This window comes from Tyto alba, unplaced genomic scaffold (genome assembly GCF_018691265.1).
Source record: "Tyto alba isolate M040663 unplaced genomic scaffold, T.alba_DEE_v4.0 Super-Scaffold_10, whole genome shotgun sequence".
In the NCBI taxonomy this organism is placed as follows: domain Eukaryota; kingdom Metazoa; phylum Chordata; class Aves; order Strigiformes; family Tytonidae; genus Tyto; species Tyto alba.
The window spans coordinates 11,554,130-11,581,140 of NW_024881262.1; the positions used below are offsets into that span (position 1 = coordinate 11,554,130).

Consider the following 27,011-nt stretch of genomic DNA (forward strand, 5'->3'; position numbering starts at 1 on the left):
TCCCAGCCCCGGCGGCGGGCAGGGAAGGGGGGGGGGGGGGGGGACGGCGCCCCCGGGGGCCCCGATTGCCCGGTAATTGGCGCGGGCAGCCGAGCCCGGCCGGCACCGGCGGGGGGGGGACGACACAGTATGGGGGTCCCTGGTGATGCCGGGGGGCAGTTTGGGGGTGCAGGTGTCGGTACTGGCCGCTGAGGGAGGGTCGGGGACAGGGGGAGTGTGGCGATGCGGGGACGCGGAGGCTGGTTTTAGGGTGCCGGGAGGACTGGGGTGAGGCTCGGCTTAGGAAAAGGGCGTCGGTGCCGGGTACCAGGAGTGGGGAGACCCCGGAAGGGCCACGGGTTGGGGGGATTTGGGGTGTGGGGTGACGCTAGGGGGGGTGTTGAGGAGGGACTCCTCTGGTGCTGGGGGGCTGGGGGGCGGCGCTGGAGAGGACCGCTATAGGGGTACATTTGGGGTCGGGGACTGTGATAGGGGTGGGGTACGGGCGGGGGGGAGGTGGGCGGGGCCAATAAAGGGGCGGGGATATCCCGAAAGCCGGGGCGGGGCCTACGTGGTTGGTCTAGCCCTGGGGGCGGGTCGTACCCGAGGGGTTTGGGCGTGGCCTATCGGTCAGCCCGGGGGCGTGGCCTATGCGGCGGGGCGGGCCCGGAGGCGTGGCCCCGTGGGCGTGGTCATGCGAGGGGGCGGGGCTGTGGGTGGGGCACGGCGGGTCGGGCTCGGGTCGGCGGGCGGGACCGGCGGGGGCCGGGGCCGGGACCGGGGCCGGGACCGGGCGCGTTTCGGGGCCGGCGGGGGCTGGGGCCGGGGCTATGGCGAACTCGGAGCGGAGCGCGCTGCTCACGTACCGCCTGTGCGGCGGCTCGGGCGAGGAGGAGCGGGGCCGAGAGCGCGGCCGGGCCGCCGCCTCCGCTGCCGCCGCCGCCCCCCGCAAGCTGCCCACCTTCCTGGGCGTCGTGGTGCCCACTCTGCTCTCTATGTTCAGCGTCGTCCTCTTCCTACGCCTTGGTGAGTGCCGCCGACCCCTCCCCGCGGCCGCCGCCCGGGGCCCCCCGAATCTCACCAGCTCTGCTTTGGTACCCCCAGTCCGGGCCCCGTGTCGTCCCGGGGTCCCGTGATCTCCTGAGGTCCCCACCGCGTTTGGGTTCCCAGTATCCTCCCTTTGCTCTCTCTGAGCCCCCCTCGCTGGAGTCCCAGTGCTCCCAGTCTGGGGCCCCAGCGCCCTCTTCTGAGTCCCCCAGTCTGGAGTTCCAGTGCCCTCTCAGTTCTCACCCAGGCTGGAGTCCCAGTTCTGTGTGTCCCCTCCTGACCCTTCCAGTCTGGGGCCACAGGGCTCCTGCTGTACCTCCAGGACGGGAGCCCAGTTAGGGACCTCAGTGCCCCCAGTAAAGGACCCCAGTCTGAAGCTGTAGTGTCCCTGGAACGGAACTCCTGTGCCTTCCTTAAACAGGGTTCCAGTGCTTTCATGTCCCCCATCCCCCAGCACTGGGACCTCACTGCTCCCCAGGCATCCCCCAGTGATGGGCTCTAGCACCCCAGTTCTCTCTCAGATCCCCCATGGTGTCCTAAGGGCAGGAGCCTGGTGTCCCCCCTCCCCATGCTGTGCAAAGGGCACCGATTGGGTGCCAGTCTGCTCCCAATTTGGGTTATGAGTCTGTTACTGGGAAACCTGGGAGAACTAGAGTGGTGTGCTGGGCATGGATCCGGGAGGTGGCAACGGGGAGATGCCCCAGCCTGGGCCGGGCCATGCAGAGGCCCGTGGCCCTCAGCGTCTGCCCTGGTCCGGGAACAGGGAAGGCTTTTCCTCTTTCACTTTCCGCCCACAAAAATCCCAGGGCGGGAGTTGGCTGCAGGCCCGGGGGGCCCGGTAGGCCCTGGAGGGACCTTGAGCCCCTTTCCCTGCCTGGGGGACCCCCCGAGCTGTGGGCACAGCTCTCCCCTGCCATCACTCACCCCTTTCCCAACCCCCTTATTAGGGGTCCTTGTGCAGGCTCTGACCCCCCCAGCCCCTACCCCACAGTGGGCATTGGGGTCCCCACGCCTGCCCCGGCCCCCCCTGCCCAGCACTGCATTACCCCTGGGGTCTGTGGGGCTGGAAGGGAAGTGTGGGGCGGAGGAGGAAGGGAGCTGCCAGGAAGAGGAACCGTCCCACCGTGGGGCGGCCGTGTCTCCCCCCAGCAGCCCCCTGCTTCCCCCATGCCTCAAACACCCCCCAGATCTCCAGTGTGAACAGCCCCAACTGCTTATCCCCGCTCTGCTTTTAGGGCACCCCTTTACCCCCCGCACCCCGCCCTTGCTGTTGACACTTGGGCACCCTCTGGGGATCGCAGGGGGTGGCCCCCAAACCCAGCCTGTCTCCCCGTGGGCTCCTTGCAGTGCCTGTGGCCCGGCCCCCCTCTCGCCTCCCCGCGGGCATGGCTGCGGCCTGGCTTGTGGCTGAGATAGGGCATCTCGCTGCAGCCGCAGGCACCCCCTTCCTGCCCACGGCACTGCCGGGCTGGCTCGCCTCCTGTCACCCCGGCCAGGGCCACGGGGGGACCCTCGGTGCCCTGTCCCCGGGGTGGGGACACACACACACACGCACACACACACACACCAGGGAAAGGTGCCCCAGCTGGCAGGGATGCCCTGCGGCTGCTTTTGCTTCCTGTTTTGCAGCCGGCAAGCCGGGCGGCAACGCAAACCCGGCGGGGAGCCCATCAGGTCCTTGTGCCTGAGCTGGGGTGCAAGGCACCCGCTGCCTGCTGAGGGTGGCGACAGGGCACAGGGGTCCCGGCAACACCCCCCCCCCCCCCTCCAGAGTGCCCCTGCCCTGTTTGTTTACTTTTTGAGTGCACCCCTTGGATCTGCCTGGGCCTGATCCTGGCACAGCAGGAGTGTGGAGATGCCCTGAGGTGGAGGCACCGACTGGGCTGGTCCCAGGTGCTGCTGTGGGTGGGAGGTGGCAGCGCCCTGCTGTGGGGACATTCCCACTCTGGCAGGGAAGGGGGTGGCATGTCTGGGGGCAGGTGTGGGCATGCGGTTGGGGACAGTCTGCGTGCCTCAGTGTGGTGACAGTTGTGCCCGAGGACCCTGTCCTGGGAGTGGTCCGTGACCAGCTGATGGGCACACTGACCTCTCCCACCTCCTCGGCAGGGTTCGTGGTGGGCCATGCCGGGTTGTACCAAGCCCTGGCCATGTTCGCGGTGGCGTACTTCATCATCGGCATGACTGTACTGTCCGTGTGTGCCATCGCCACCAACGGGGCACTGGATGCTGGAGGAGCCTACTGTATCCTCTGCTGTGGGTGCTGCTGGCCCAGGGCATGTTGGCCAAAATCGAGTGACCATTCGGTGGGCTTGGGGTGCCACACTGGGGCTGGGACACACTTGGTCTGGGAGGGAGGGGTGGGAGCACCTGGTAGTGGTTTGGGCTGCTGACATCTTCCCTTGACTTGAGCAAGATATGATCAGCCGTGCCCTGGGCCCCGAGTTTGGGGGCAGCATCGGGATCATGTTTTTCCTGGCCAACGTGTGCGGCAGTGCCCTCTACGTGCTGGGTCTGGTGGAGGCAGTGGTGGACAGCTTTGGGATCCCGCCTGGTGAGTACCCCTGTGTGGTGGCAAGGGTGCCCATCATGCCTGGCACAAAGCTGGTGGCTCTTGGCTCCCCATCGTGCCCCCTCTGAGCCCCGCTGATCCTGGCTTCTCTCTCCCCAGGACAAAAAACAGGCACAGGCGTCCACGTCCTGCCCCAGAGCTACTGGTATGAGCTGCTCTACGGCACCGTGCTGCTGGCCCTCTGCCTCCTTGTGTGCCTTGTGGGTGCCTCCATCTATGCCAAGGCCACCTTCCTCATCTTTCTCATTGTTGCGGGTGTCCTGGGCACCGTCCTTGTCAGCTTCTTCGCCACGCGGCCCATCGGGGTGCCCATCCGCCTGCCCCACTTCAATGGCTCCGAGACTGAGAACGGCTCCTTCACCGGCTTCTCCCTTGCCACCCTGCGAGACAACCTGGGGGGTGAGGAGGGACTGTCCCCACTGTACCCACCATGGCACTGGCACCTCCATATCAGTCGGGGGAGCTTGTGGGCACAAAGCAGGTGCCATGGGATGGTTTCTCCCATGGTTTGTGTATACAGACATCAAGGAGAGGGTATATGACAGTCCGTCACAGCCTGTGCCCCTGTGTCTTGCAGGTGGGTACGCGGTGGACTACACCACCGGGCAGATGATGAGCTTCAGCTCCGTCTTTGCAGTGATGTTCAATGGCTGCACTGGCATCATGGCAGGCTCCAACATGTCAGGTATGAGCAGAGGGTGTCGGGCTGGATGGTACTGGGTGCCGAGGCTGGAGGAGAGCAGGGGGGTGCTGTGCCTGTGGGCACTAATGCTGCCTGCTTCTGCCCACAGGGGACCTGAAGCGCCCAAGCTACTCCATCCCGCGGGGCACCATCTCCGCTGTGCTCTTCACCTACCTTGTCTACAACCTGCTGGCTTTCCTAATGTGTGCCACCTGCAACAGGTAAGACCACCCATCCCCTCGCTGGGGCCATTGGTGCCAGGCTGTGCCCGGTGCCAGGCTGTGCTGGCCTGAGCTGAGGCAGATGACAGTGTGTCCATGTCCCTCTCCAGGACGCTCCTGCAGAAAGACTACGGCTTCTTGCGTGACATCAGTATCTTCCCGCCCCTGGTCACCGTGGGCATCTACGCTGCCACTCTCTCCGCGGCCATGAGCAACCTCATCGGGGCATCCCGCATCCTCTACGCCCTGGCCCGGGATGATCTCTTCGGTGAGTGCCCGGAGCGCACTGGCATCCACCAGAGCCCACCCAACGGGTTGTCCCTGCCAGGGACCAGCCCTGGCACCAGGGAACCCCCTTCCTGGTGTGGGGGTGATGCTTTGTGAGTTGGCACGTGCCCATTTGGGTCACTTGCGTGCCCTGGTGTTTGCCCCCACCCCAGCACCCAAGGTGGGGACAGGTCTCCTGGCTGGTGGCTGAGCCTGTTGGTGCCCACTGGGGTGCCCCCAGCCCAATCTCCTCCCCTCTGCCCACAGGCCGGGCGCTGGCACTGGCCAAGAAGACATCTGCCAGCGGGAACCCAGTGATGGCGGTGATCCTCTCCTGGCTGGTGGTGCAGGTGAGTTTACCGGCCGTGCTCCTTTCCTGGCCTCTCTGGGTGAAGTTGGGTTGGCACCTGGGCTGGGCATCATGGAGCCTGGCATGGCCGCCTGCTCCTGGGGATCGCCCCCCCCCCCACACACCCCCCCCGCGAGATGTCCTGCAGCAGCTGTGCCCTTCCCTCCCCGACCCCATAAATGAATGCTAAATCACAATAAGGGGCAGGGATTCCTGCCCATGTGGCACTGTCTGTACCCTTTCCTGGCACACTGCTGTGGTGTTCCCTAAGCTTGGCAGGGGTGGCTCAGCATGTGCTGGGGGTGCCATCCCAGGAGGTGTATTCACCCTGTTCCCCCCCCATGCTCTGTGCAGCTGGTGCTCTTCTCTGGGAAGCTCAACACCATTGCGGGGGTCGTGACCACCTTCTTCCTCCTGGTTTACGCCACTGTCAACCTGGCCTGCCTGGCACTGGAGTGGGCTTCGGCCCCCAACTTCAGGTACCCGCTGGCACAGGGGAGGGAGGCTGTGCCAAAAGGCTGGACAGGCACCCGTTCATCCATCTGTCTGCATTTCCCTTGCCATCCCTGTGTCTGCTGCCCCTCTGCAGGGCAGAGATGCTGAGCACCCCTCTCCTGGGCATTAGTGGGGACAGAGACACCCCCAGTCTCTGAGGAGGGAGAAGGGGACAGGTCCCAGCATGGTACTGGCTTGGCTCAGTCCCCATGCCCTGGCACCACTTTGCTGAACGGATACAGATAAATCCAGTGCCACCGGGTACCACCCGCCTCCTCCCCTTAGGCTTTCCAGAGATAATTTATAGCCTGTGCCCGCCCGGCATCCCCCAGGCAGTTTGCCAAGTGGTGATGGAGTCCACTTTCCATTAGCGCTAATTAAACTAACAGAGAAGGGAGAGGGAGCGAGGGGGATCCTGGGGGGGGGGAGGAGAAAAGATCTTCCAGGAAGGAGGAGTACTTATGGCAGACAGCCCCAGCCTGGGCCGTTGGGTACCCTGGCGCAGGGCTGGCCTGGCAGGGTTGCCCAAATCTGGGGCGGGGGGAGGCCTGATCACCCTCTTGGGCGATGCCTGCTGCCCTCAGTGCAGGGTGCTGTGACTCCCAAAGCAAAGAGAGTCCCCCAGATGAGGCAGAGGCAGTGCCTGAGCAGGGCTGGGTAGCAGTGCCCAGGGGTCCCCCAGAGTGCCACATTCCCAAAGGGGAGCTGGTGTCAGTGCCAGGCTGGGGCCTGGCCCCCTGCCCCAGCTGCTCCCCTGGCCTGGCACGGATGGGGCAGGATCGGTGCCTGGGGGGAGGCTGCTGGGGTGGATGGTGACAGTCCCCTCACCCACCCCACATCTGGTGCTCCCTCCCTCCCCCCATCCCCACACGGAGATCTCCATCAAGCGCAGCGGAAAAGGATTTTAATTACCTTTCAGGAAAAACAACAATTAGAGAAAATAACAGCTTCTCACCTCCCCGCCTCCACCTCCCTGCGCCAGGCTGAGTGGGCACTGCAGCCGCTGGCGCTGCCATGTGCTGCCCAACACTACCTGGCCCCCTGGGTGTGTCAGGGCAGCTCCAGCCCCATAACCATCATTACCCCTGTTTGCCTGGGGTTGGCAGCAAGGGGAGGGAGGTACCATCTCCCCTCCGTGCCCTCTCCCGCAGGCATCTGGGGTGCCTGACGTGCCCTGGGCTGGCACAGTAGGGTTCACTGGGGTTGGCTGGTGTGGCAGCTTGGCACAGCCCCCCCTTGCCATGCCCACCTTTCAGCCGGCATGGGAACCACGTGGTAGTGGGTGTCCCCTTTTCCCTGCTCCAGGCCCACCTTCCGGTACTTCACCTGGCACACGTGCCTGCTGGGCATCGCGGGCTGCTGCGTCATGATGTTCCTCATCAGCCCAGTGTCAGCCTCGGCGAGCCTGGGCTTCCTCCTCCTCCTCCTCCTCGCCCTCCACTACCTCTCGCCCAGCAGCACCTGGGGCTACATCAGCCAGGCCTTGATCTTCCACCAGGTGAGCCCTGTCCTCCTCTGCTGTCCCTTCATGGGGTGGAGAGCAAGTGTCCCCATGCTCCTGTCCCTGTGGCAGCTCCATCCTGGGCAGTGTGTCCTCAGGGATGGCACCCCTGCGGGGTGGTTCATTGAAAGAAGGATCGTTCCTCACCTGCTGGCCACCCTCCCTCCAGGTGAGGAAGTACCTGCTGATGCTGGACGTGCGGAAGGACCACGTCAAGTTCTGGCGTCCACAGATGCTGCTGATGGTGCAGAACCCACGGGGTAGCTCCCGCCTCATTGACTTCGTCAACGACCTCAAGAAGAGCGGCCTCTACGTCCTGGGCCATGTCGAACTGCAGGACTTGGGTGAGGGTCTGCACTGTTCCTGGTGCTGGTGGCCTTTGCCCTTTGCTGTGGTGCTGAGGGGGCTCCCAGAGTCCTTGCAGTGGCACCACTGCTCAGGTCCTGTCTGGGCAAGGTGGGCACAGCAAGGGAATGTCAGCATTTGGGGCATGTGTGGCACCTGGGGCTTGGCTTCGTATGGGGAACGTAGGTGGCTTGTATCTGTCCCGCGCCTCCTGCGCAGACATGCTTGTACATGTGTGCTGCAAGCTTGCACATGTGTGTGCTCAGGTATTTATCATTACATGTGTACATGGGGCTCCTGCACGTGTTGGTGCCGCTGTACGCACATGCCACCCAGGCCTCTCTGGGCTTCTGTCCAGCACGAGCCTGTTCCACAAGTCAGCACCTGCACACACACCCAGCACACACATGGGCACAGCCTTGCACATGCGTGTGCCTGTGTCCATCATCACTTCGTGCCTGTCGCTGTGGGTCCATGTGCTTCAGGTGTGTTTGCACCCTAGTGTATGTTGATTTGCACATGTGTGCTCCCTGACACACGCTGTGGCTGTCCCCATCCCCACCCCAGCAGATTCATGGGCTCTGCTCCCCCCACTGCACCGTTGCCGTGGTGACTAATGGCTTGAAATTGGGGAGGGGGGATGGGGCTGCCTGGGCATTTTTTATATATTTATGTATAATTTCATATCTCTGGCTGGAAGCACCTGCTTTCTACCCTCCCCATCTTGTGGGTGCTGGGGTGGGAACAGGTTTTGGCACTGGTTTTGAGGGGTGCTGCAAAAGTGCCAGGCTGAGCCGCTGGTATGGGATACCTGACTCCCTGATGCTGGTCTTGCTCCCCACCCAGATACGCTGCCCTCGGACCCACTGCAGGCCCAGCAGGACTCGTGGCTGAGCTTGGTGGACAAGCTGAACGTCAAGGCCTTCATCAGCCTCACCCTTGCACCCTCGGTGCGTCATGGTGTCCGGCAGCTCCTTTTCACCTCTGGCCTTGGTAAGTGGCTGGGCACAGGTGAGGGTCCACCCTGCTGCCCTTGAGGGGTAAGAAGTGCCAAGGGGTTTGGAAGCACCTGGATGGGGGATGATGAAGCCAAGCTGGGGCTTGGAGTTGTCTGGGGTAGGCAACGCTGAAGCCAAGCTGGGGCTTGGAGGTGTCTGTCTCAGCAGTGTTGAGGGGCTTGGAGACACCTGGGCGGGCAATGCCAAGGGGGTTGGAAGCACCCGGTGTGGGAAGTGGCAAAGCCAAGTTGGAGCTTGGAGAGGTGTTGGGTGGGCGAGGACAAAGCCAGGTTGGGTCTTGGAGGCATCTGGGGGTGTGATGCTGAGGGGCCTGGAATCACCAGGGTGAGCAATGACAAAGCCAAGCTGGGGCTCGTCAGCACTTGAAGTGCCAGGAGGACTGGTGGGACCCTCCAAATCCGCTCAGCCAGGCTGGCGTGGTCTCTCTGGCAGGCGGGATGCGCCCCAACACCCTGGTGCTGGGCTTCTACGATGATACAGCACCGCAGGACGGTCTGGCCCGGCACCCCGCCTTCAACAGCACCCGTGAGGAGGTTCCCCTGGGCTTCCCCCCTCTGCGGACGCCCACCACCCCCAAGCTGCTGTCAGCCCGGGAGTACGTGGGCATCGTGGCTGACGCCCTGAAGATGCTTCGCAACGTCTTGCTGGCCCGGCAGCTGGAGAGCCTGGACAAGGCCTGGGAGCTGCGGCGGGCCGCCAGCCCCCCGCCTGCCATCCACGTCTGGCCCGTCAACCTGCTGCGGCCCGACAGCGCCCGCTACGCCGACACCTGCAGCCTCTTCCTGCTGCAGATGGCCTGCGTCCTCAACATGGCGCGGGCCTGGCGCCGGGCCCGCCTGCGCCTCTTCCTCTGCGTGGAGGCGGGCGCCATGCCCCACGCCCAGGAGGAGAAGCTGCGCCAGCTCCTCAAGGACTTGCGCATCCAAGCCCAAATCCAGCTGGTGCCCTGGGACGCCGTCACCCGCCTGCACTGGCAAACCCGACGGGGACCCCCGGGAGGGCCGACGCCCGCCGGGGCGGCGGCAGAGGAGGAAGAGGAGGAAGGGGCTGTGAACTTCCCAGCCAACACCACCCAAGTGTCGGATGAGTACGTCTGTGCTGCCAACAAACTCGTCCTGGAGCAGAGCCCCGCGCCGGCCGTGCGCTTCCTCTACCTGCCGCGGCCGCCGGCTGACACCAGCCTCTACCCGCTCTACCTGCACCAGCTGGAGCTGCTCACCCGTGGGCTGGGTCCCACCGTGCTGGTGCACGGGGTGAGTGCCGTCACCAGCACCCAGCTCTAGGTCACCCCCACCCAGTTCCCCTCTGGCTCCCTGCACCCTCCTTTGCCCAGTGCCTTTAGCAGCCCGAGCCTGGGGGTGGCCTCAGCCCCAGTGTCCCCAGCCTGGTGGGCAGGGAGGGGTCTGTGCCCCACGCTGGGAGGTGGGTGCAGGGGGGGTTGGGTGGGTTGTTTTTTTTTTGGGGGGGGGGTGGGTGGGTGACTTCTTCAGAGGATTAAAGCTGCCCTGACAGGATCTGGGCACGGCCCTGGTGCCGGCTGGGCGGCGCGGTGCATTCACGGTGCCTTTTCTTTGGAGTGGTGGTGGGGGATAGCGGGGTCCCAGGGGGTGCCCAGCACTGGGTGCCCCAGTTGGCTGCTGGGAGCCCCTTGGTCGCACCCTCCCCCCTCCCTGTGCTTCCCCGCTCCCTCAGCCCCCAGCCTCTCCTCCGCCGGCTCCTCTGGGCACCCAGCCAGCAGCGGGGATTGATTAAAGGCAGCCTCGACCTTGGTGCCCCGGCTCCCCACCATCCTCCCTGCCTTTCATTAGGAAAAATTAAATGGGAAGGGATGGGGGAGGGGAGCCCAGACTCCTGGGTTCCCTGCCTGAGGCTGGGGGTGGGAGAGGGAGCAGCCGGGTGCTGGCCCTGATGGCTGCAGGGTATGGCACCCCAGATCTTGCTCAGCACCCCTGGTGCTGCTGGGTGGGGGGCACTCAGGTGCTTTAATCTGTAGGGCCCCTCCTGGGATCTGAGTCCCTGGTCCTGGCAGGGAGAGGGGGAAGCGATGCGGGGGTGGTCCCTGGCCCCCTGGCCTTCCTCTGGGACCTGTCTCATGGGACACTGCCATCTCCCCACACCCATCGTGACCTGTGTGAGGGAGCTGGCATTGTCCCCTTCCACACCCCCCCACACCCCCCCGGCCCTTATTGATTAGAGGAGGGCAGGAAATTGCCTGGGTGCTGGGTGATAAATCCATCGGGTGCCTGGCAGGCGGGCAGCGTGCCCGGGTGCTGCCTGATGGATTGCTTCCTATTAGCCCAGCACTGGGGGTGGGGGGAGGGCTACTCCAGACCAGGCTGGGCTCTGGGGTAGGGGACTACTGTGGCACTGCTGCCTGTGGCCCCTCTTGCCAAGCCTGGCACTTCCAGCTGGCAACTCAGCTTGGCCAGAGGGCTGGAAAAACCCAGGTAGCTGGGTGCTGCTCAGAGGTGGGGGGAATGGGGGGGCCCTTTGCTCCCTACATTTTGCAGCGGGTTGTGCTCAAATTTGTGCCCAAATCCCCACCCCGGTGCGTGGGCAAGGGCCTGGGGCTGGCTGTGGTCCCTGCTGCGGGAGGTGGGTGCCCCAGGGTGGTCACTGTGCCGCCCACGGGGTTTATTTACAAACAGGCGGGAGCTGGCACAGGGCAGCCGGGCACCAGCGGGACCTGGCGGCCTATAATGTTAATTATCACCACGTAATTAAAAGCCCATAAAAAGCCTCACACTTCATTAAATTAAAGCTTCCCTGCACTGTGCCGATGGGCTCCAGCAGAGTTAACCTTGGCCGTGCCAGGCACCAGCTCCACTGCAGCTGGGGACCCGGGGCTGGGGGTGTACAGGACCCAGAGCTGGGGGTGTACAGCCCCGCCATGGTGTTGTAGGGGGATGGAGCACTGCACATACATGGGCACCCCCCAACACCATCCATCACCCCTGGGCACCCCGGGAGGAGCACACCCAGCTGCACACACACTGTGTGGCACACCCGGGGCCACTGTCCCAGCCAGAGGTGCCCCTACGGCATCGCAGGGCCACGCGTGCCCGTGCCACCCTTGCAGACAGGCTGTCACGCACGCCAGGACGGGGGCAGGGAGCTGACACGGGCGCGCAGTGTGCACACCGGGCTGTGCACACGCAGCGTGCACGGCCGCTGCGAAGGCAGTGTGGCACGCCGGCACGGCAGCTCCGGTGTGCAACACCCACGCGGCACACACCTACGCAAACAGCATTTCCTCCTCCCGCCTAGCGTACAGACACGCAGACAGACACCCACCCCGCGTCTTCTCTAGGCTCTCAGCCGTGCCTGGGGAGGTGATGGGCTGGGGGGAGAGCACCCATCTGTGCCTGCCCTCTTTGTGCCTCGGTTTCCCCAAGGGCTGGGTTGTGCCGGAAAGAGAGAGGGTTGCATGGGGGACCCCCAAACCCTCCCGGCAGCCTGGTGGACTGAGTCAAGGGTGCTGTGCCAAGGGCTGGAGGGGGATACAAAGTGCCCCCTCCTAACCTTCAGCACACAAGGAGGAACATGTATGCACGGGGAGGGGGGGGGTGTATGAGTTAAGGGGGGATATTCATGGATTAGGAGTGTGTGTGTGTACAGAAGGGGGGGTGTTGTTGTGGGAGAGGTGCAGACATGCACAAGGGGGTGTTTGCAGATGCACAAGGGGTGTCTATATGTGCACGTGCATTGGGATGTATATACACCCCCCTCGGGTGTGGTGTGCCGATGTGCACACAGGGCTCAAGGTCGGGGCAGGGAAGCCAGGGGAGTGCACACGCCTGTGAACACAGGGTGTGTGCAAACTGGCACACGCGAGTGCCCAACACCCCTGGGGAATGCTGCTGTGTGGGGCCGTGGGCAAGGGCCGGCCAAAGGGCTGTGGGGGGGCCAGGGCTAGCCATGGGGACTGTGGGGGGCAGGCGTCGGTGGGTGCCTATGCCCCAGCCCTGTGGGGGTGGGCAGCCAACGGGGCCTTGGCTATTTCTTGGAAATTTCGCAGCATTCATTTCAGTGCAAATAAAAGCTGTCATTGCCAGAGAAATGATACTGATCGGGGTCTGAAAAGACAGCAAATTACCCGCCTGAAAATGCACCGCTGGAAAAAAATGCATATTAAACACACAAAAAGGCACTTTGCCATCAGCCGCGCTTCCCCCGCCGCTCCAGAATAACCACACTTTACATAATTCTCCCTCTCCACCTCCGAATTAATTTCGCAGACAGAGGCAGAGGCAACCCTCTGACAATAGCGGAGGGGAGACGTGGCGGCGGTGGGGGGGGAGCGGGGTTGGGGGCTGCTGGGGAGGTGCCTGACTCTGGGCAGGGGATGTGGCAGGTAATGGGATGCCAGGGTTGGAGCTGGAGGGGACCAAGGGGTTTGGGGGGGCTGAGGGGTTTGGGAGGGTTGGGTCCTTGGGTGAGGGTTGTGGGTGCTGGGGTGAATGTGCCCAGCTGTGGTGTGGAGTGCTCCCATTCCTCCTGCCATGGGGTGCTGGGGATGGAGTCCCTTGGATTGGGGTTTGTGGGGTGATGCCCACCTCAGCGGGCACATCTTGGGCCAAGTGTTTCCTGCTAGGGACAATCCCTCACCCCGTGCTCCTGGGGTGAGCCTGCCGTGTGCTCACCCCAGAGCCTGGCACCCTCCCTGGGGGCAGGCAGGCAGGCTGTGGTGGGGTGCACATACCCAATGTGGTGGGGATCCCCGTGCACCCCCCTGCCCTTCTCCCCTACCTGCAGTGCCATGTAGGGTGCACCCGAAGGACACTGCGAGGCCATTCTGCCCACCCAGGTTGACACCCCCAAACTAGCATCCCTCTAAGAACCGCCCTCCCCAGGATCCTGTCCCACTGGGCACGAGGGCACCATGCCCAGCACCCCAGCACTGCCGAGGGGGAGCAGAGGGTCTAGTAGAGGGGTCTAGATGTGATGGGGGTGTGGGGGGTTGTTCATCTGGCAGGGTGCTTGGCACTGAGGGGCTGGTGGAGGGGAGGGCGGGTGGTGGAGGTTGGCACCGCGCTGCTTTGCATTTTCAATGACAGACCCATGCCGGGTGCTCGGGAGAGTGGAAAAATCTTATTTGTCACCTGCTGGCGGTGCGCGGAGGCTCCCGCGCCGCAGCTAATCTCGGGGAAAATGAGGACGCTGGCGGGGTGGCCCACGGGACGGGCAGGGTGGAGTGGGGCTGGCAAGCCAGGTGCTGCCCCAGGCCCTGCTCGGGGTGGGAGCAGTGGGCCGTAGGATGGGCAGGACCCTGGGGTCATACCAACCTGGTGATACCCAGGTATACTGGCACCATGGCACAGATCCTGCCTGCTTGGGGGTGCGTGGGCTGGGCAGTGCTTGTGGGCATCCCGGAGCAAGTGCCCTGCACCCCCAGCCCTGTCTGCAAAGGCACAACCTCTTTTCCTTCCATCCCAGCTTCTGGAGCAGCCGCTTGCCTTGTAGTGCCAGCTCTGCAGGTTGGCACTGCCTGCACATCCTCTCAGGGCACTCGGTGGAGACTTTTAGGGGGAGCTGGCACTCAGAAGTGGGTGCAGGGCACTGCCTGGCACCCCATATCTACACACAGGTGCTCATCTTGCGCCTGCTGTACCCCAGCTTCTCAAGATGCCAACTCCTGCGGGACGCCGCAGCGCTCTGCGGCCGGCTCAGATTTATCCATTATTTTATATCCACACGCCTTTAATTTTTACAGCCCTGTTGGAGCAATACCCAGGGCTGTTAATAACACCAGCCCCCACTTCCCGTGCGCATCCATCATGCTCCCACCAAGGTGCCAAGCGGGACTCGGGGCTGGCTAAGCGCAGGCATGGGGAGGCCAGTGCATGGCACCCAGCCCCATGCCCCCCACCCTCTGGCCAGTCTCTCCACTGAGAGACAGGGTTGGGCACCCCGTGCCCACCCACGAAGCAGCCTGGGGCTGGGTGCGCTTGCACGCCACTGGGTTGGTGGTGCCTGGCTGGCTGGGGTGCCCAAGCTGGGGGGTGTCTCTCTGGTGGGATTCACGGAGGCCCTTTGCCCTGGTGTGTGCCCCAGGTGTGTGTATGTGTGGGGTGTGTGAGTGTGGGGGGGTGTGTTTGCGTGTGTGCCAGGGTACCTGTGCCTGTAGCGGGAGGTGGACGGCGGTGCATGTTTATGTTTGAGTGTGTGTGTGTGTGGAGGCACAGCATGTGTGTGTCTGTCCCGGTGCAGTGAGCATGGGTGCACATGTGATGTACACGCGTGCTGCTACACGTGCGTGTGCTGTTGCACATCTCGGTGCTGCAGTAGGCACCTTGCCCGGGCCGTGCCCAGCACCCCGGCACCCCAGCGCAGGAGAGCACAGCCTCAGCCACCCCAGGCAGTGAGCGCTGTTCCTGACGGTGCCCACGGGATGACACAGTGGGTCCCATGCTAGCTGAGCCACCCATCCCATGCCACACAGGGTCCCCGTGCCGTGTGTAGCACAGCACCCAGTATGGGCTGCCTGGGGCTCCCACCCCAGCACCCAAGAAGACTCAGTGCCCCCCTCCGAGCACCCAGAGCTGTGCAGGCACAGTGTGGGGGTGAGGGTGGCAGGGCACCCTGAGCATGGCAGGCAGGATGGTGGCGCAGGGCTGGGGTACACGGCTGCTGCAGGGGGCCGCCGCGGGCGGTGGGAATTGCTGGGCTATAAATCGCCTTGCTGGGCCCCCCCGTGGCAGAGCGGCTCACGATATTTATGTTGGGGATTTATCTGCAATGCAGTTTAATATTCCTGGACCTTCGCGTGTGTGCGTGTGTGTGTGTGAGTGCATGGCCCCCTCCCCATGCCACTCCGTGCTACCCCCCGTGCCCACCCTCTCAGCCAGAGCTTCTCGGGCTCCAGCTCCTGCCCACCCATGGCCCTTTCCCCTTGCACCCACCCTGGCAGGACTGGACGGGCCCCCCAGAGTGCTTGGGCACGGTGCGGGGGGGGGGGGGGGGGGGTGTCACCGAGGCTCCAGGATGCTCCTGGCACAGGACAGGGGCCGTGCCCACCCGTGCCCGTCTTGGATGCCGGGCTGCCGGGGGATGGCAGCAGGGTCCCCGGACGGGGGATGCCAGGCAGAGTGGCACTGCCAGCCCTGTGCCAGCCCCCCGGGGCGGGGGGCCCGGGGAGCCCCCCTGCCCTGCCTCCCCGCCGGCGGGGATGATGAGGTAAGGCTGGCGGGTGGCACAGGGCTGCTCCATTTGCATAATAATCTCGTTAATGGAGCCTGGCCTGCGGGAGAGCCGGGCTGGAGACACCACCCCCTCCCCGCCCCGCTGCCTCCCTCCGGCCCCGCCGCTCCGCCAGCCGCGGCGCGGGGCGCGGAGCGGAGCGCGGGGCGCGCAGCCGGACGGGCAGCGCCGGGCCGGCCCGCCAGCAGCCCCGGGCAGCCTGCTGACATCCCCCGAGCAAGCCGGTGAGCACCCCCGAGCACCCCCCCGAGCATCCCGGGCAGCATCCCCGAGCATCCCGGGCAGCATCCCCGAGCATCCCGGGCAGCGTCCCCCGAGCATCCCGGGAGCATCCCCCAAGTGTCTCGGTGAGCAAGCGGTGAGCGACCCCGAGCACCCGCGGACATCCCCGGCATTATCCCGGGGAACATCCCCCGGGCATCCCCCCGAGTACCTCGGTGAGCACCCGCGCCGAGCAGCCCGGGGAGCACCCCCCCCGAGCCTGCCGGCGAGCACCCCCCGAATATCCCGGGCATCATCCCGGGAAGCACTTCCCGAACATCCCTCGAGCAACCCTCGAGCATCCCCCCGAGCACCATAGGCACCATCCCGGCGAGCACCTCCCGAGCACCTCCCGAGCATCCCGGCAATCATCTCCCGAGCATCCTGGGCAGCATCCTCCGCGCATCCCGAGCAGAATCCCCCGTGAATCCTGGGCAGCGTCCCCCGGGCGCCCTCGAGCATCCTGGGCAGCATCCCGAGTAGCATCCTCCGAGCACCCCGGGCAGCCCCCCCTGTCTCCCCCCGCGCCGCGCCGTGCCTGCTGCCAGCCCCGCAAACTTTCCGGCGGCGGCAGCTCCCCGGCACGGGCACCGCCGGGCTGCGGCGCCGGGGCACAACTTTGCCCAAGTTGCAGAGGGAACGGGGGCTGAGGAGATTGGCGGGGGGGGGGGGGCCGCTGCGGGGATACCGGCCACCTCCCAAGCGGCTCTTTGTCCCCAGCCTGTCCTTGCCCACCTGCAAATCCAGATGACGTTCTGCACAGAGCAAGCTTGGGGCTCCCCTTTTGGAGTGTGTCCCCCCCCCAGCCAACCCATCTATGCCTCCACCCTCCTTTTCTCATGGACAGACCCCCTCCTTCCCGGCATGACACCCCTGCCAGAGACCCCTGCCCATCAGGCACCAGTCAGCAGAGAGGGATTGGGTGAATGGTGGCTGTCGCGGGGGGAAAAATGCTCTGAGAAGTCCATAGGGTCCAGGGTTTCCCCCCCCCGCCCCAGACTGGAATTAACTTCACGCACACATCACGCACCGCACCACAATTTGCCACAACGCAATGCAACACCGCGCACCACGACCCAACCCAACACAACGACACGCCACACACCACAGCGCAACGCGATGCAACCTGACGCAGGGCCACACAACCTGACTCAACCCGCAACACCCCAACCCAACGCCTCCCCCCCACCAAAATCTCCCCAAAGCCCCTCTTCCCCAAGTTGCTCACCCTTCCATACCCCACTAAGAGGGACCCACAGCCCTGTGTGCCCCCCCCCCCCCCCCCAGGCTGGGAAGGGCTCTCACAGGGTGGGGTGAGGATGGGCTCGCTGGACCACCCCAGACGCCCACCCGGCGTGGGTGTTCTCGCGGGTGTGCTGGGTGGGTGTGGGATGGAGCTGTGCCAGGGGCTGAAACCTGCCTGGGATCATGCAGGCAGGACCCTGCCGTGTCACCAGAGGGGCTGGCCGAGGGGACAGCCATGGGGTAGAGCTGCCACCGAGCTCCTGGCACCAGGACCAGTCCCAGTGCCACCAGCGGGGCACACAGGCAGGGATGGCGATGCAGGCAGCGATGACGCCAAGAAGCAACCCCCCCCCCCCCCCTCCTTCTCCTTGCTCCTCCCCAAACCCCCCTCAACCACCTCCTCTGCCTTTTCCAGGAGCTTCCCGCCTCACCCAGGCACCCTCCACCATCTCCCACAGTGGGCACAGCTCCAGCATGAGTCGTGGGGTGCCCGAGCCTGCCCCCCGCCTTCCCTGAGCCCCCCCTGCACCCGCACTGCCTGCGGGGGAGCCCCATCCCCAGCCATGGAGAAGACCTACTCATTGACGGCCCACTACGACGAGTTTCAGGAGGTGAAGTACGTGAGCAAGTACCAGAGCGGCACCCTGCCCAACGGCTTCGCCCTCCAGCTGGGCACCGGGGCCAAGAAACGCCGCGGGGGGCTGCCGCGCTGGAGCCGCCGGGAGGTCTGCCTGCTCTCGGGGCTGGTGTTCGCCGCGGGGCTCTGTGTCATCTTGACGTGCATGTTGGTCCTCAAGTACCTGGCGGCTGAAGGGGACAGCTACTGCCTGGAGGGGTGCCAGGAGAAGAAGGCCTTCCTGCGGGCGTCCCGCTTCCTCAGCGCCAACATGGATGCCACCATCGATCCCTGCCAGGACTTCTACTCCTTCGCCTGCGGCGGCTGGCTCCGGCGGCACGGCATTCCCGAGGACAAGCTGGTGTACGGCACCATCGGGGCCATCGCCGAGCAGAACGAGGCCAAGCTGCGGGCGCTGCTGAGCCGCCCCGTGCGGCGCCGAGCCCCCGCCTCGGCTGAGAGGAAGGTCAAGGAGTTTTTCCGCTCGTGCCTGGACCGGGCTGAGATTGACCGGCTGGGCCCACGGCCCATGCTGGAGGTCATCGGGGAGTGTGGCGGCTGGGATGCCCCCCCGGGCCGCGGGGACCTCAACGAGCTGCTCTACAAGACGCAGGGGGTCTACAGCGCTGCCGTGCTCTTCTCTCTCACCGTCAGCCTGGACGAGAGGAACACCTCCCGCTACGTCATCCGGGTGAGGGCACCCTGTCCCTGGGGCTGTCCCCCCCCACCACCCAGCTGTGCCGGTGACACCCCCTTGGTGACACCGTCCCTGTCGCAGTGGCACTGGGTGCCTGCCCCGTGTGTGGGTTTGGCTGCAGCAGGCGGCCGGGCTGGGGACAGCCCATGTCCTTGGGGACCCCCCCCCCACCCCCCATCTCCCCATGGTGGGACCCCCGTGTGAGGCTGCCCCAGGGTGAGGGTGGCACCTCTAGGATGGGGGGAGGATGCAGGCGGGGGGACATGGTCAGGGGGACATGGTCAGGGGGGAGGACATGGTCAGGGGGACATACAGCATGAGGCAGTGCTGCCCACTTGGGTGCTGGGGCAGCCCCACAGGGCACCAGGGTCTCCAGAGTGCCAGCGGCCAAGCCCCTCACCTTGGCCTCCTGGTTGCCATCTGCACGGAGGGGCCAAACCCTAGGAGGTGACAGGGGGACGTCCGCTGGCCCCACAGCACCGGGCCAGGGTGCCCAGGGCAGTTGCCCATGGCTTTGTCAGCCTTCCCCACCCCTGCCAGCCTGCATCCCTCGGTTTGTGATGCCACCGGGGCGTGGGTGGGCTTTGTCTGGGTGGCCAAGCCTCAAGCACCCTTGGTGGGTGTGGGAGTGCGGTGGTGGGCACCATGCGGGGCACAGCGATGGCACGGTGGGGACGTCATGGTGGGCACAGTGATGGGCATGGGGGATGGCACAGCAGCGGGGACACGGGAGTGGCAGGGTGGGGACGCGGTGGTGGGCATGGCGGTGGGCACAGCAGGGACATGTTGAGCATGGGGAGGGGGGGGTGGGAATGGTGATGGCATGGTGGGGACGAAGTGTTGGAGATGGTGGGAGCACTGGGAAGGGGACACAGTGGCTGGGATGAGCTGCCCCATTCCCTGTGAGGCCGTGGGGCCGGGAGGTGGGTGTGCGGGGGGGGTGGGAGTTGAGCGTGAGTGGGCGGGTGAGTGTGAGGAGCCAGGGAGGAGCAGGGCCGTGCCGACGGGCCACGCGTGTGTACGTACACTAGAGGGAGCGTGTGTCACAGGGAAAGGGCGGGTGGGTGGCGGGGCTGAGCGGGAGGGTGCAGGTGTGCGCGGGGTGTGCCGGGGTGGGCGTGGGAGGGAGAGGGGTGTGACACCCCCCCCCCCCCCCCAAGGGTGAGTGTCAGGGTTTGGTTGGTCGTGTGTGTCCGGGTGTGATTGGGGGCGGGTGTGCGGTGGGTGCGAGGGTGATGGGGGGGTGTGGGGTGTGGGTGTGGGTGTGTGTGAGGGCTGTCCGTGTGACAGTGCCTTTGTGGGAAATCAAAGGGGTGGGGGTGATGGGGGAGGAGATGGAGAAAGGCTGTGGGGGGGCTGTGGGTGTGTGGGGCAGTGCTGGGGCTGTGCGCATGGAGGGGAGCTGGTGGGGTGGGACACGGGGGGGGGTGAGCCAGAGAGAAAATGCGAGGGGGTGTGTGTGTGTGTGTGTGTGTGCAAAGAGAGAGAGTAAATAAGATGGTGCATGCGTAGGGGTGTGTGGGGGGGTGAGCATGCATAGATGTGTGTCAAAAGGGGTGCGTTACAGATGTGTGGGTGTGTACACAAACGTGCAAGCGTGTTCACACGTGTGTATGTGTTAGAGGCTGTGGCTGGGGATAGCAGGGGGTGTGGGTGTTGGGGGGGTTGTGTCTGTAAAGCTGGGGGTGTCCATGCGATGTGGCTCAACCCTGCGACTCTCCATGGGGCAGGTTGCAGCACAGGAGCGGGGCCAGCTGTGGGGCAGCCGTGGGGCCACTGTGGGGCAGAGTGTAGTGTCAGCGCAGGGCAGATTATGGGGCAGTCTGTGTGCCAGGCAGCAGTCAGGCCATGGGGCAGGGGCCTGCCCTCTGCCCAGCTCTCCCAGCCCATTGCATGCTGCCCACCGCAGCTCCAGCACCCTCTAGCAGGAGGGAAACTGAGACATGGGACCTTCCCATGCCCAGGACTGACCCTATGGCTCCCGGGGACCAGGGGGATCTTGCAATATGGGGGAAGGTGAGATGTGCCTTTCCCAGCACAGCCCCCCCCACACTCCCTCTGCTCACCCGCTGCCCCTGTCTCTCCCCCCAGATTGACCAGGATGGGCTGACTCTGCCTGAACGGACCCTCTACCTGGGACAGGATGAGGAGAGCGAGAAGGTGAGGTGGGAGGGGGGTGGGGGGTGTCCCACTGATGTCACAAGGACACCAGGAGAGAGACCAGGACCCAGCGTGGGGTGGCAGACAGCGGGCACCCCACTGCCAGCAGTGCCAGGGGCTGGGGTGCCTGCAGGGCAGTGCAGGGTGGCACTCAGTGTCCCTTCCCTCGGCACAGATCCTGGCTGCGTACCGGGTGTTCATGGAGCGGCTGCTCACCCTCCTGGGGGCCGAACACGTGGAGCAGAAGGCCCAGGAGATCCTGCAGCTGGAGCAGCACCTCGCCAATGTGAGGGGGATGCCCACCCTGGCTTTGGGGTGCCCCTGCCCAGCCCTTGGGCACCCCAGTTGCAGATCTTTGGGGACCTCCATGCCTGGTCCTAAGGGACCCCATCCCAATCCCCTTAGGAACCCTCCCTGCCCAGCCCTTGGGGACCTTCATGCCTGGCCCTGGGGGATCCCAGCCCCTTGAGGACCCTGTGGCAGATTCTCAGGGACCCCAGACCTGACATCTTGAGAACCCCCAGTCCTAGCCCTTGGGACAACCACTCCAGACCCTGGGGACCCCCCTGTCCAGTCTTTGTGGACTCCAGACCCTTGAGAAATACATGCCCAGCTTTTGGGGACTCCAGTCAGCTCTAGGGGGACCCTGGTGCCCAGCCCTTGGGTACCCCAACTCCATGACCAGCCCTCAGGGCCCCACTGGCAGCAGAGGGTTCCCAGGGCAGGGAGCTGGGAGGGTTGTGGGTCAGTAACCCCTCTTTCCCCATCCCTGTGCCACCCCCAAGACGGGCAGTGGGATGGTGACAGCCGTGCCCACCCTGTGCAGATCACGGTGTCCGAGTACGATGACGTGCGGAGGGACGTCAGCAGCATGTACCACAAAGTGACCCTGGGCGAGCTGCAGCGCATCACCCCCACGGTGAGTACCCCCGGTGCCCAGCCTGCCACCCCACATCCCCCATCTGCCCTGTGCCCCACACTTGTCCCTGCCCCCTGCGCCATGCCCTTGCTGCCCCCCCCCTCAGTAAAGTCCACTTGAGGACGATGAATCCACCCTACACTTTTCTGGGTGGGAAGGGGTGGTGGGAAGCTGTAAAGCCTGGAGGGAATTCCCTCCAGGACAGCACAGAGAGGGGGTCCCTGTGCCCCCCTGATTGTGTCTGCCCTGGCAGCTCAAGTGGAAGCGCTTGCTGGACCGCATCTTCCACGACAACTTCTCGGAGGAGGAGGAGGTGGTGCTGCTGGCCACTGACTACATGCACAAGGTGTCTGACCTCATCCGTGTGACGCCCAGCAGGTGAGGGGGGCTGGCACCCCCTGTGCCCCCCAGCATCTTCCCCAGCCTGGCAGGGGGCTGGCAATGAGGGTGGGCACAGGGCGGCTGTGGCTGGCTCCCCGCCCCCCCACAATACCCCAATCCTGAGGAATTCAGGCTGGGCATGAGGACCCCAGAAAAGCTTCTGGGAGAAGGCACGGTCATGAGCCCCGCAGCATCCCGGTCATGCCTGGCCGCCCGCCGAGCCCCTCCATGCTGGAGGTCGCCAGTCTCATCGCACAGCAGGGAGGGACATGGTGCCAGCCTGTCCCTGTGCCCCCACAGGCCATGGCCACCCCCATGGCCTGCCTGGTCCCTGAGCAGGAGTGTCCCCCTCCCTGGAGCATGCTCCCCACCCTCCCCATGTGCCTGGGGATGTGCCCCGTGCGGGGGGCCTGAGCTTGTCCCCTGTCCCCAGGATCCTTCACAACTACATGCTGTGGCGCATCGTGGTGGTGCTGAGTGAGCACCTCTCCACCCCCTTCCGCGACGCCATCCACGAGCTCTCCAAGGAGATGGAGGGCAATGAGAAGCAGCTCGAACTGGGCAAGATCTGCCTGAGCCAGGCCAACAAGCATTTCGGCATGGCCCTGGGCGCCCTCTTCGTCGAGGAGCACTTCTCCTCCACCAGCAAAGCCAAGGTAGGTGATGCTGCCTGTGGGCATGAAGTCACTGCGTCCCTCCTGTCACCTTGCCAAGGTGCCTACCGCCACCCAGCACCCCACTGAGGGCCGTCTGGTGGAGTGATGGGTGGTGAGGACACCGTGCCAGTGCCCGTGGTGACCCACCATAGGTGCAGCAGCTGGTGGAGGACATCAAATACATCCTGGACCAGCGCCTGGATGAGCTGGACTGGATGGATGAGGAGACACGGAGAGCCGCCAGGGCCAAGGTAGCGGCCCCCAGCATGGACCCCTGCCCTTGCCCTCACCACGTCCCGGGGGGGCACATGGGATGGGGGGCCTGACCCCACCACTCGCTTTGCCTGCAGCTCCGGTACATGATGGTGATGATTGGGTACCCCGATTTCCTGCTGAAGCCAGAGGCCATCGACAAGGAGTATGAGGCAAGGGGTGGCCCGGGGTCACATGGGGGCATGGGGTCATGGAGGGGGGAGATGTCCCCCACATCTGCCTCAGGGTCTGCAGAGACCAGAATGGGGAGATGCCACCCCAAAACAAGCCACCTCCTGGTAGTTCATTGTGCCCACCACTCACATGGCCACAGCCAGGTGGGCAGTGCCATATATTTTCCCCGGGGTCTGGAGTGACGTCTCCTTCCCCATATTGCACTTTCCAGAGCTCAGCATCATCCTCAGCAAGGGCTGGGTGTGCCAGCAGCAGGGGGGACCCCATGGAGGTGATGGAGATGCAGCTGCCCATGTGGGCACACAGCATGGGACACGAGGACATGCTCGTGCCACATCCAGCCCACAGCCACAACCCCGCACCCTCTGTCCCCAAGGCTCTGGGGGGTGGGAGGACACCCCATCCCTTCTCCCCACACTCTTGGGGCTGGCATTTGGGGTTGGCATTCCCCCTGACGTGGCTGTGCCCCCCCAGTTCGAGGTGGATGAGAAGACCTACTTCAAGAACATCCTCAACAGCATCGCCTTCAGCATCAGGCTCTCGGTGAAGAAGATCCGGCAGGAGGTGGACAAGTCTGCGTGGGTATCTCCCTGCCCTGGGGGTGGCATGGGGGGGCACAGCATGGCCCACCAATGCCTCCTGTCCCCGTGCCCCGTTGCACCCTACAGGGTGTAGGCAGGAGGGCACAGGGCAAGCCAGGAATGCCCCCCTGTCCCCCCAGCTGTGGAAGAGGTGTGGCATTTCCATGCCCCCCCCGCTGCCCCCGCAGCCTGGCACTGCTGTCTCTCCTTGTAGGTGGCTGCTGCCTCCCCAGGCGCTGAACGCCTACTACCTGCCCAACAAGAACCAGATGGGTGAGGCATTGCCCAGTTCCCCGAGGCGACGGGGTGTGGGGAGGGCCTGAGGTGGGGGGGCACGGCGCAGGATCCCCTGACGCCGGGTGATGCTGTGGGTGGGTACAGGGCAGGGTGTCCCCCCTACAACTGCAACGCTCTCCTGTGTCCCCAGTGTTCCCCGCTGGCATCCTGCAGCCCACCCTCTACGACCCCGAGTTCCCGCAGTGAGTGTGGGGCTGGGGCATGGCCATGGGGGTGCCAGGGCAGGGTATGGGGGTGCCAGATCCTGGGGCCACCGCCATCCCTGCCAGTACAGTTCCCTCCGCCCTCTCACCTCTGCTCCCCACCCAACAGGTCTCTGAATTATGGCGGGATTGGCACCATCATCGGACACGAGCTGACCCACGGCTATGATGACTGGGGTGAGCGACATCCCCCCGCCCCAGCCTCATGCCAGGGTGGGAGATGGGTGGGCTGGGGGCAGCCAGGCAGGACGCTCGGGTCCCTTGGGGCTACTGGTGGTGGCGGTTGCCTCTGCAGGGGGACAGTACGACCGGCACGGGAACCTGGTGCACTGGTGGACAGAGCGGTCGTACAGCAAGTTCCTGAAGAAGGCGCAGTGTATCGTCAACCTCTACGACAACTTCACTGTCTACAACCAGCGGGTGGGACCCCCCCCCTCCCTCCTCGCCCTCCGGGCAATGCTGTGTCACACACTGCCCCCGGGGCAAGGGGGGGGGGGAGGTTCCCCGCTGCTCTGTCACTGGGGCTGGGGACCTGCAGGAGAGCATGGCTCTGCCTGGACCAGCCCTGAGATCCAACAACTCATCACACCTCAGCTGGGAAATTCCTCAGGGCACTGGGTGGGGGCAACTGAGGCACGGCCTCGGTGCCAGGGTGGGCATGGGGTGCATATCTGTCTAGGGGGGGCATCTCTGCTCACCCCACTGTCTCTCCTCTCTTGGCAGGTCAACGGCAAACACACGCTGGGGGAGAACATTGCTGACATGGGGGGGCTCAAACTTGCCTACTATGTAAGTGTCCCCCTACCCTGGGGTATCATGGCCCTGGCAGGGCCATGGGGCAACTGCTGAGACCAACCCCCCCTGGACCCACGTTGATCCCTGAAGCGGGCAGTGGGTATGATCCTGCTTGCTGGTTGCTGGGGGATTTGGGGTGGGTTTGGGGGTGTGCCCAGGCCATGCTGAGGGCACCCCTTGTTCTCCAGGCCTACCAGAAGTGGGTGCGGGAGCACGGCCCCGAGCACCCTCTGCACCACCTGAAATACACACATGACCAGCTCTTCTTCATTGCCTTTGCCCAGGTGAGCCCCTGCCCTCCCCACGTGTGGCACGTACCGGGGCACGGCGGGGGGGTGGTGTGTGTGGGGTGTGTGTGGCGGGGTGTGTGTCACCCTGCGTGGGTCTGGTGGCCCCAAAGGATGGGGAGAGAGCCCTGGGGGACCTGGTGCCCATGGCCAGGAGCCAGGCTTGGCTGCACCAGCTGGTTCTGGGCTCAGGGTATGGGGCTCAGCCCTGCAAGGAGCACCCCACACTACCCTGCTGCTCCTGGGGAACCCTACAATAACAAACATGTCCCGCCCATCACCTCCAGAGACCCCACAGCAACAAATGCACATGACCCTAAACTTCTAGGAGACCCTACAGCTAGGCATCTCACAACCTCAGGAGACCCTACAATAACAAACATGTCTCTATGCTCTCCTAACCCGTCTATACCACAAACACAGGCTCCCAGGAGACCCTACAAGCACCACCAGGTCATCGCTGCCCTAGTCCCCCAGCAGCCAGAAGGGCCGTTGTGTCCCAGTGGGTTCCAGGACCCTACGGGCTCCAGTGGGTGCTGGGACACAGGGTGCCCCATCCAGCTCACCCATGGGAACCTTTCTCCCCCGCAGAACTGGTGCATCAAGCGGCGGTCCCAGTCCATCTACCTGCAGGTGCTGACGGACAAGCACGCCCCAGAGCACTACAGGTACCGGCTGGCCCCAAAATAGGGGGGGCACAGTGGGTGCCAGACTTCCCCACAGCTGGTGGTGCCGTGCAAAGCGGGGTGAGGACCCTTTGGGGTGCTGGCACCAGCAGCTTTTGAGTGGGCGATCTGGGGCAGGGGAGGGGGTGAGCAGGTGCCCCAAATGGGGTGCATGGCAGCGGTGAGGGGAGGGGGGGAGCAGGAGGGTGTCCAGCTCTCAGTTGCACCCCCTTCTTTTGGCAGGGTCCTGGGCAGCGTGTCGCAGTTTGAGGAGTTTGGACGGGTTTTCCACTGCCCCAAGAACTCGCCCATGAACCCGGCGCACAAGTGCTCGGTGTGGTGAGGCCAATCCACCCCTCCGGCAGGCTGGCACCGCCCCCCCCCCCCCCCCCCCCCCCCCATCCTCATCCCTGCCCAAGTGCCATCCTGTGCCTGCTCCATGCCTCTGCCCATCTCCCCCTCCTACTCTCCAGGCAAAGGGGCACCCCTGGGTGACACAGGGGGGTCACCCCCCCCTCCAAAGGCAGGCACCTGCCGGCGGGGTGGAGGCAGGGGGGAGACACTTGGGGTGGGCATGAGCTCCTGCCCAGAGGCAGCTGCCTCCTGCCCACCCCTTTCTTACCCCCTGCCCTATGCACTGTGGGGTCCTGAGTCCCCACAGAGGTATGAGGGCACGTCCAGGCACCCGTGTACCCCCTCTCCTGTCCACCACCTCAAATCCTTCCCTTCACCCAGCCCTACCACATCCATCCCAGCACCGATTAAGCCAGGGAGAGTGAACCTGAGACAGCGTGGGGCTGCCCCACACCAAAATCCTCCCCCTGCCTGGTGCCCTCCCCAGCATCCCCCATGCCAGCCCCTTCCTGTCCCCGCGTCAGCCCTGCCAGGGGGTGGGCACAGCTGGCACAGCTCGGGGCTGGGTGCTGCCAGCCTGCCCCGGGAGCGTGGGGACATGGACACCCGCTGTATTTTTCGCTGCTGTTTCTGGTCAATAAAGCACTGGATATGCCAGGCGGGTGCAAGGGGCCGTGGGGTGGGCAGCAGCGGGCAGCACCCCCAGCCCTGCCCGCACAGCGCGGGCACCCCCACACCGCCAACACGTCTGTCACACCCCACGTTTATTAAAC

The 27,011-nt window shown here is 64.9% G+C and overlaps 2 protein-coding genes across 4 annotated transcripts; both read left to right on the forward strand.

The window, feature by feature from the left end:
• Nucleotides 1-757: 757 nt before the first annotated feature.
• Nucleotides 758-9,901, forward strand: SLC12A9 (solute carrier family 12 member 9). The gene is made up of 13 exons (XM_032982407.2): nucleotides 758-1,005; nucleotides 3,133-3,267; nucleotides 3,440-3,577; nucleotides 3,695-3,994; nucleotides 4,173-4,280; nucleotides 4,387-4,498; nucleotides 4,609-4,766; nucleotides 5,033-5,115; nucleotides 5,469-5,593; nucleotides 6,915-7,107; nucleotides 7,280-7,454; nucleotides 8,302-8,448; nucleotides 8,907-9,901. The coding sequence occupies exons 1-13, from the start codon at nucleotides 810-812 to the stop codon at nucleotides 9,755-9,757; spliced, it is 2,721 nt and encodes a 906-aa protein (XP_032838298.2). The 5' UTR covers nucleotides 758-809; the 3' UTR covers nucleotides 9,758-9,901.
• Nucleotides 9,902-15,825: 5,924 nt separating this feature from the next.
• Nucleotides 15,826-26,895, forward strand: ECEL1 (endothelin converting enzyme like 1). 3 transcript variants are annotated; one of them, XM_042796699.1, is made up of 18 exons: nucleotides 15,826-15,898; nucleotides 17,596-18,487; nucleotides 20,585-20,653; nucleotides 20,829-20,939; nucleotides 21,480-21,572; nucleotides 21,826-21,950; nucleotides 22,387-22,609; nucleotides 22,762-22,860; nucleotides 22,960-23,034; nucleotides 23,531-23,634; nucleotides 23,852-23,910; nucleotides 24,065-24,116; nucleotides 24,247-24,314; nucleotides 24,433-24,557; nucleotides 24,861-24,926; nucleotides 25,121-25,216; nucleotides 25,811-25,887; nucleotides 26,128-26,895. In XM_042796699.1, exons 2-18 carry the CDS (start codon nucleotides 17,744-17,746, stop codon nucleotides 26,225-26,227), a joined length of 2,286 nt encoding a protein of 761 aa, XP_042652633.1. In that variant the 5' UTR covers nucleotides 15,826-15,898; nucleotides 17,596-17,743; the 3' UTR covers nucleotides 26,228-26,895. The 3 variants fall into 3 exon arrangements, with proteins under 3 accessions (XP_042652633.1, XP_032838227.1, XP_042652647.1); XM_032982336.2 differs by lacking the exon at nucleotides 15,826-15,898 and adding an exon at nucleotides 15,965-16,032; XM_042796713.1 differs by lacking the exon at nucleotides 15,826-15,898 and adding an exon at nucleotides 15,973-16,021.
• Nucleotides 26,896-27,011: the final 116 nt, after the last annotated feature.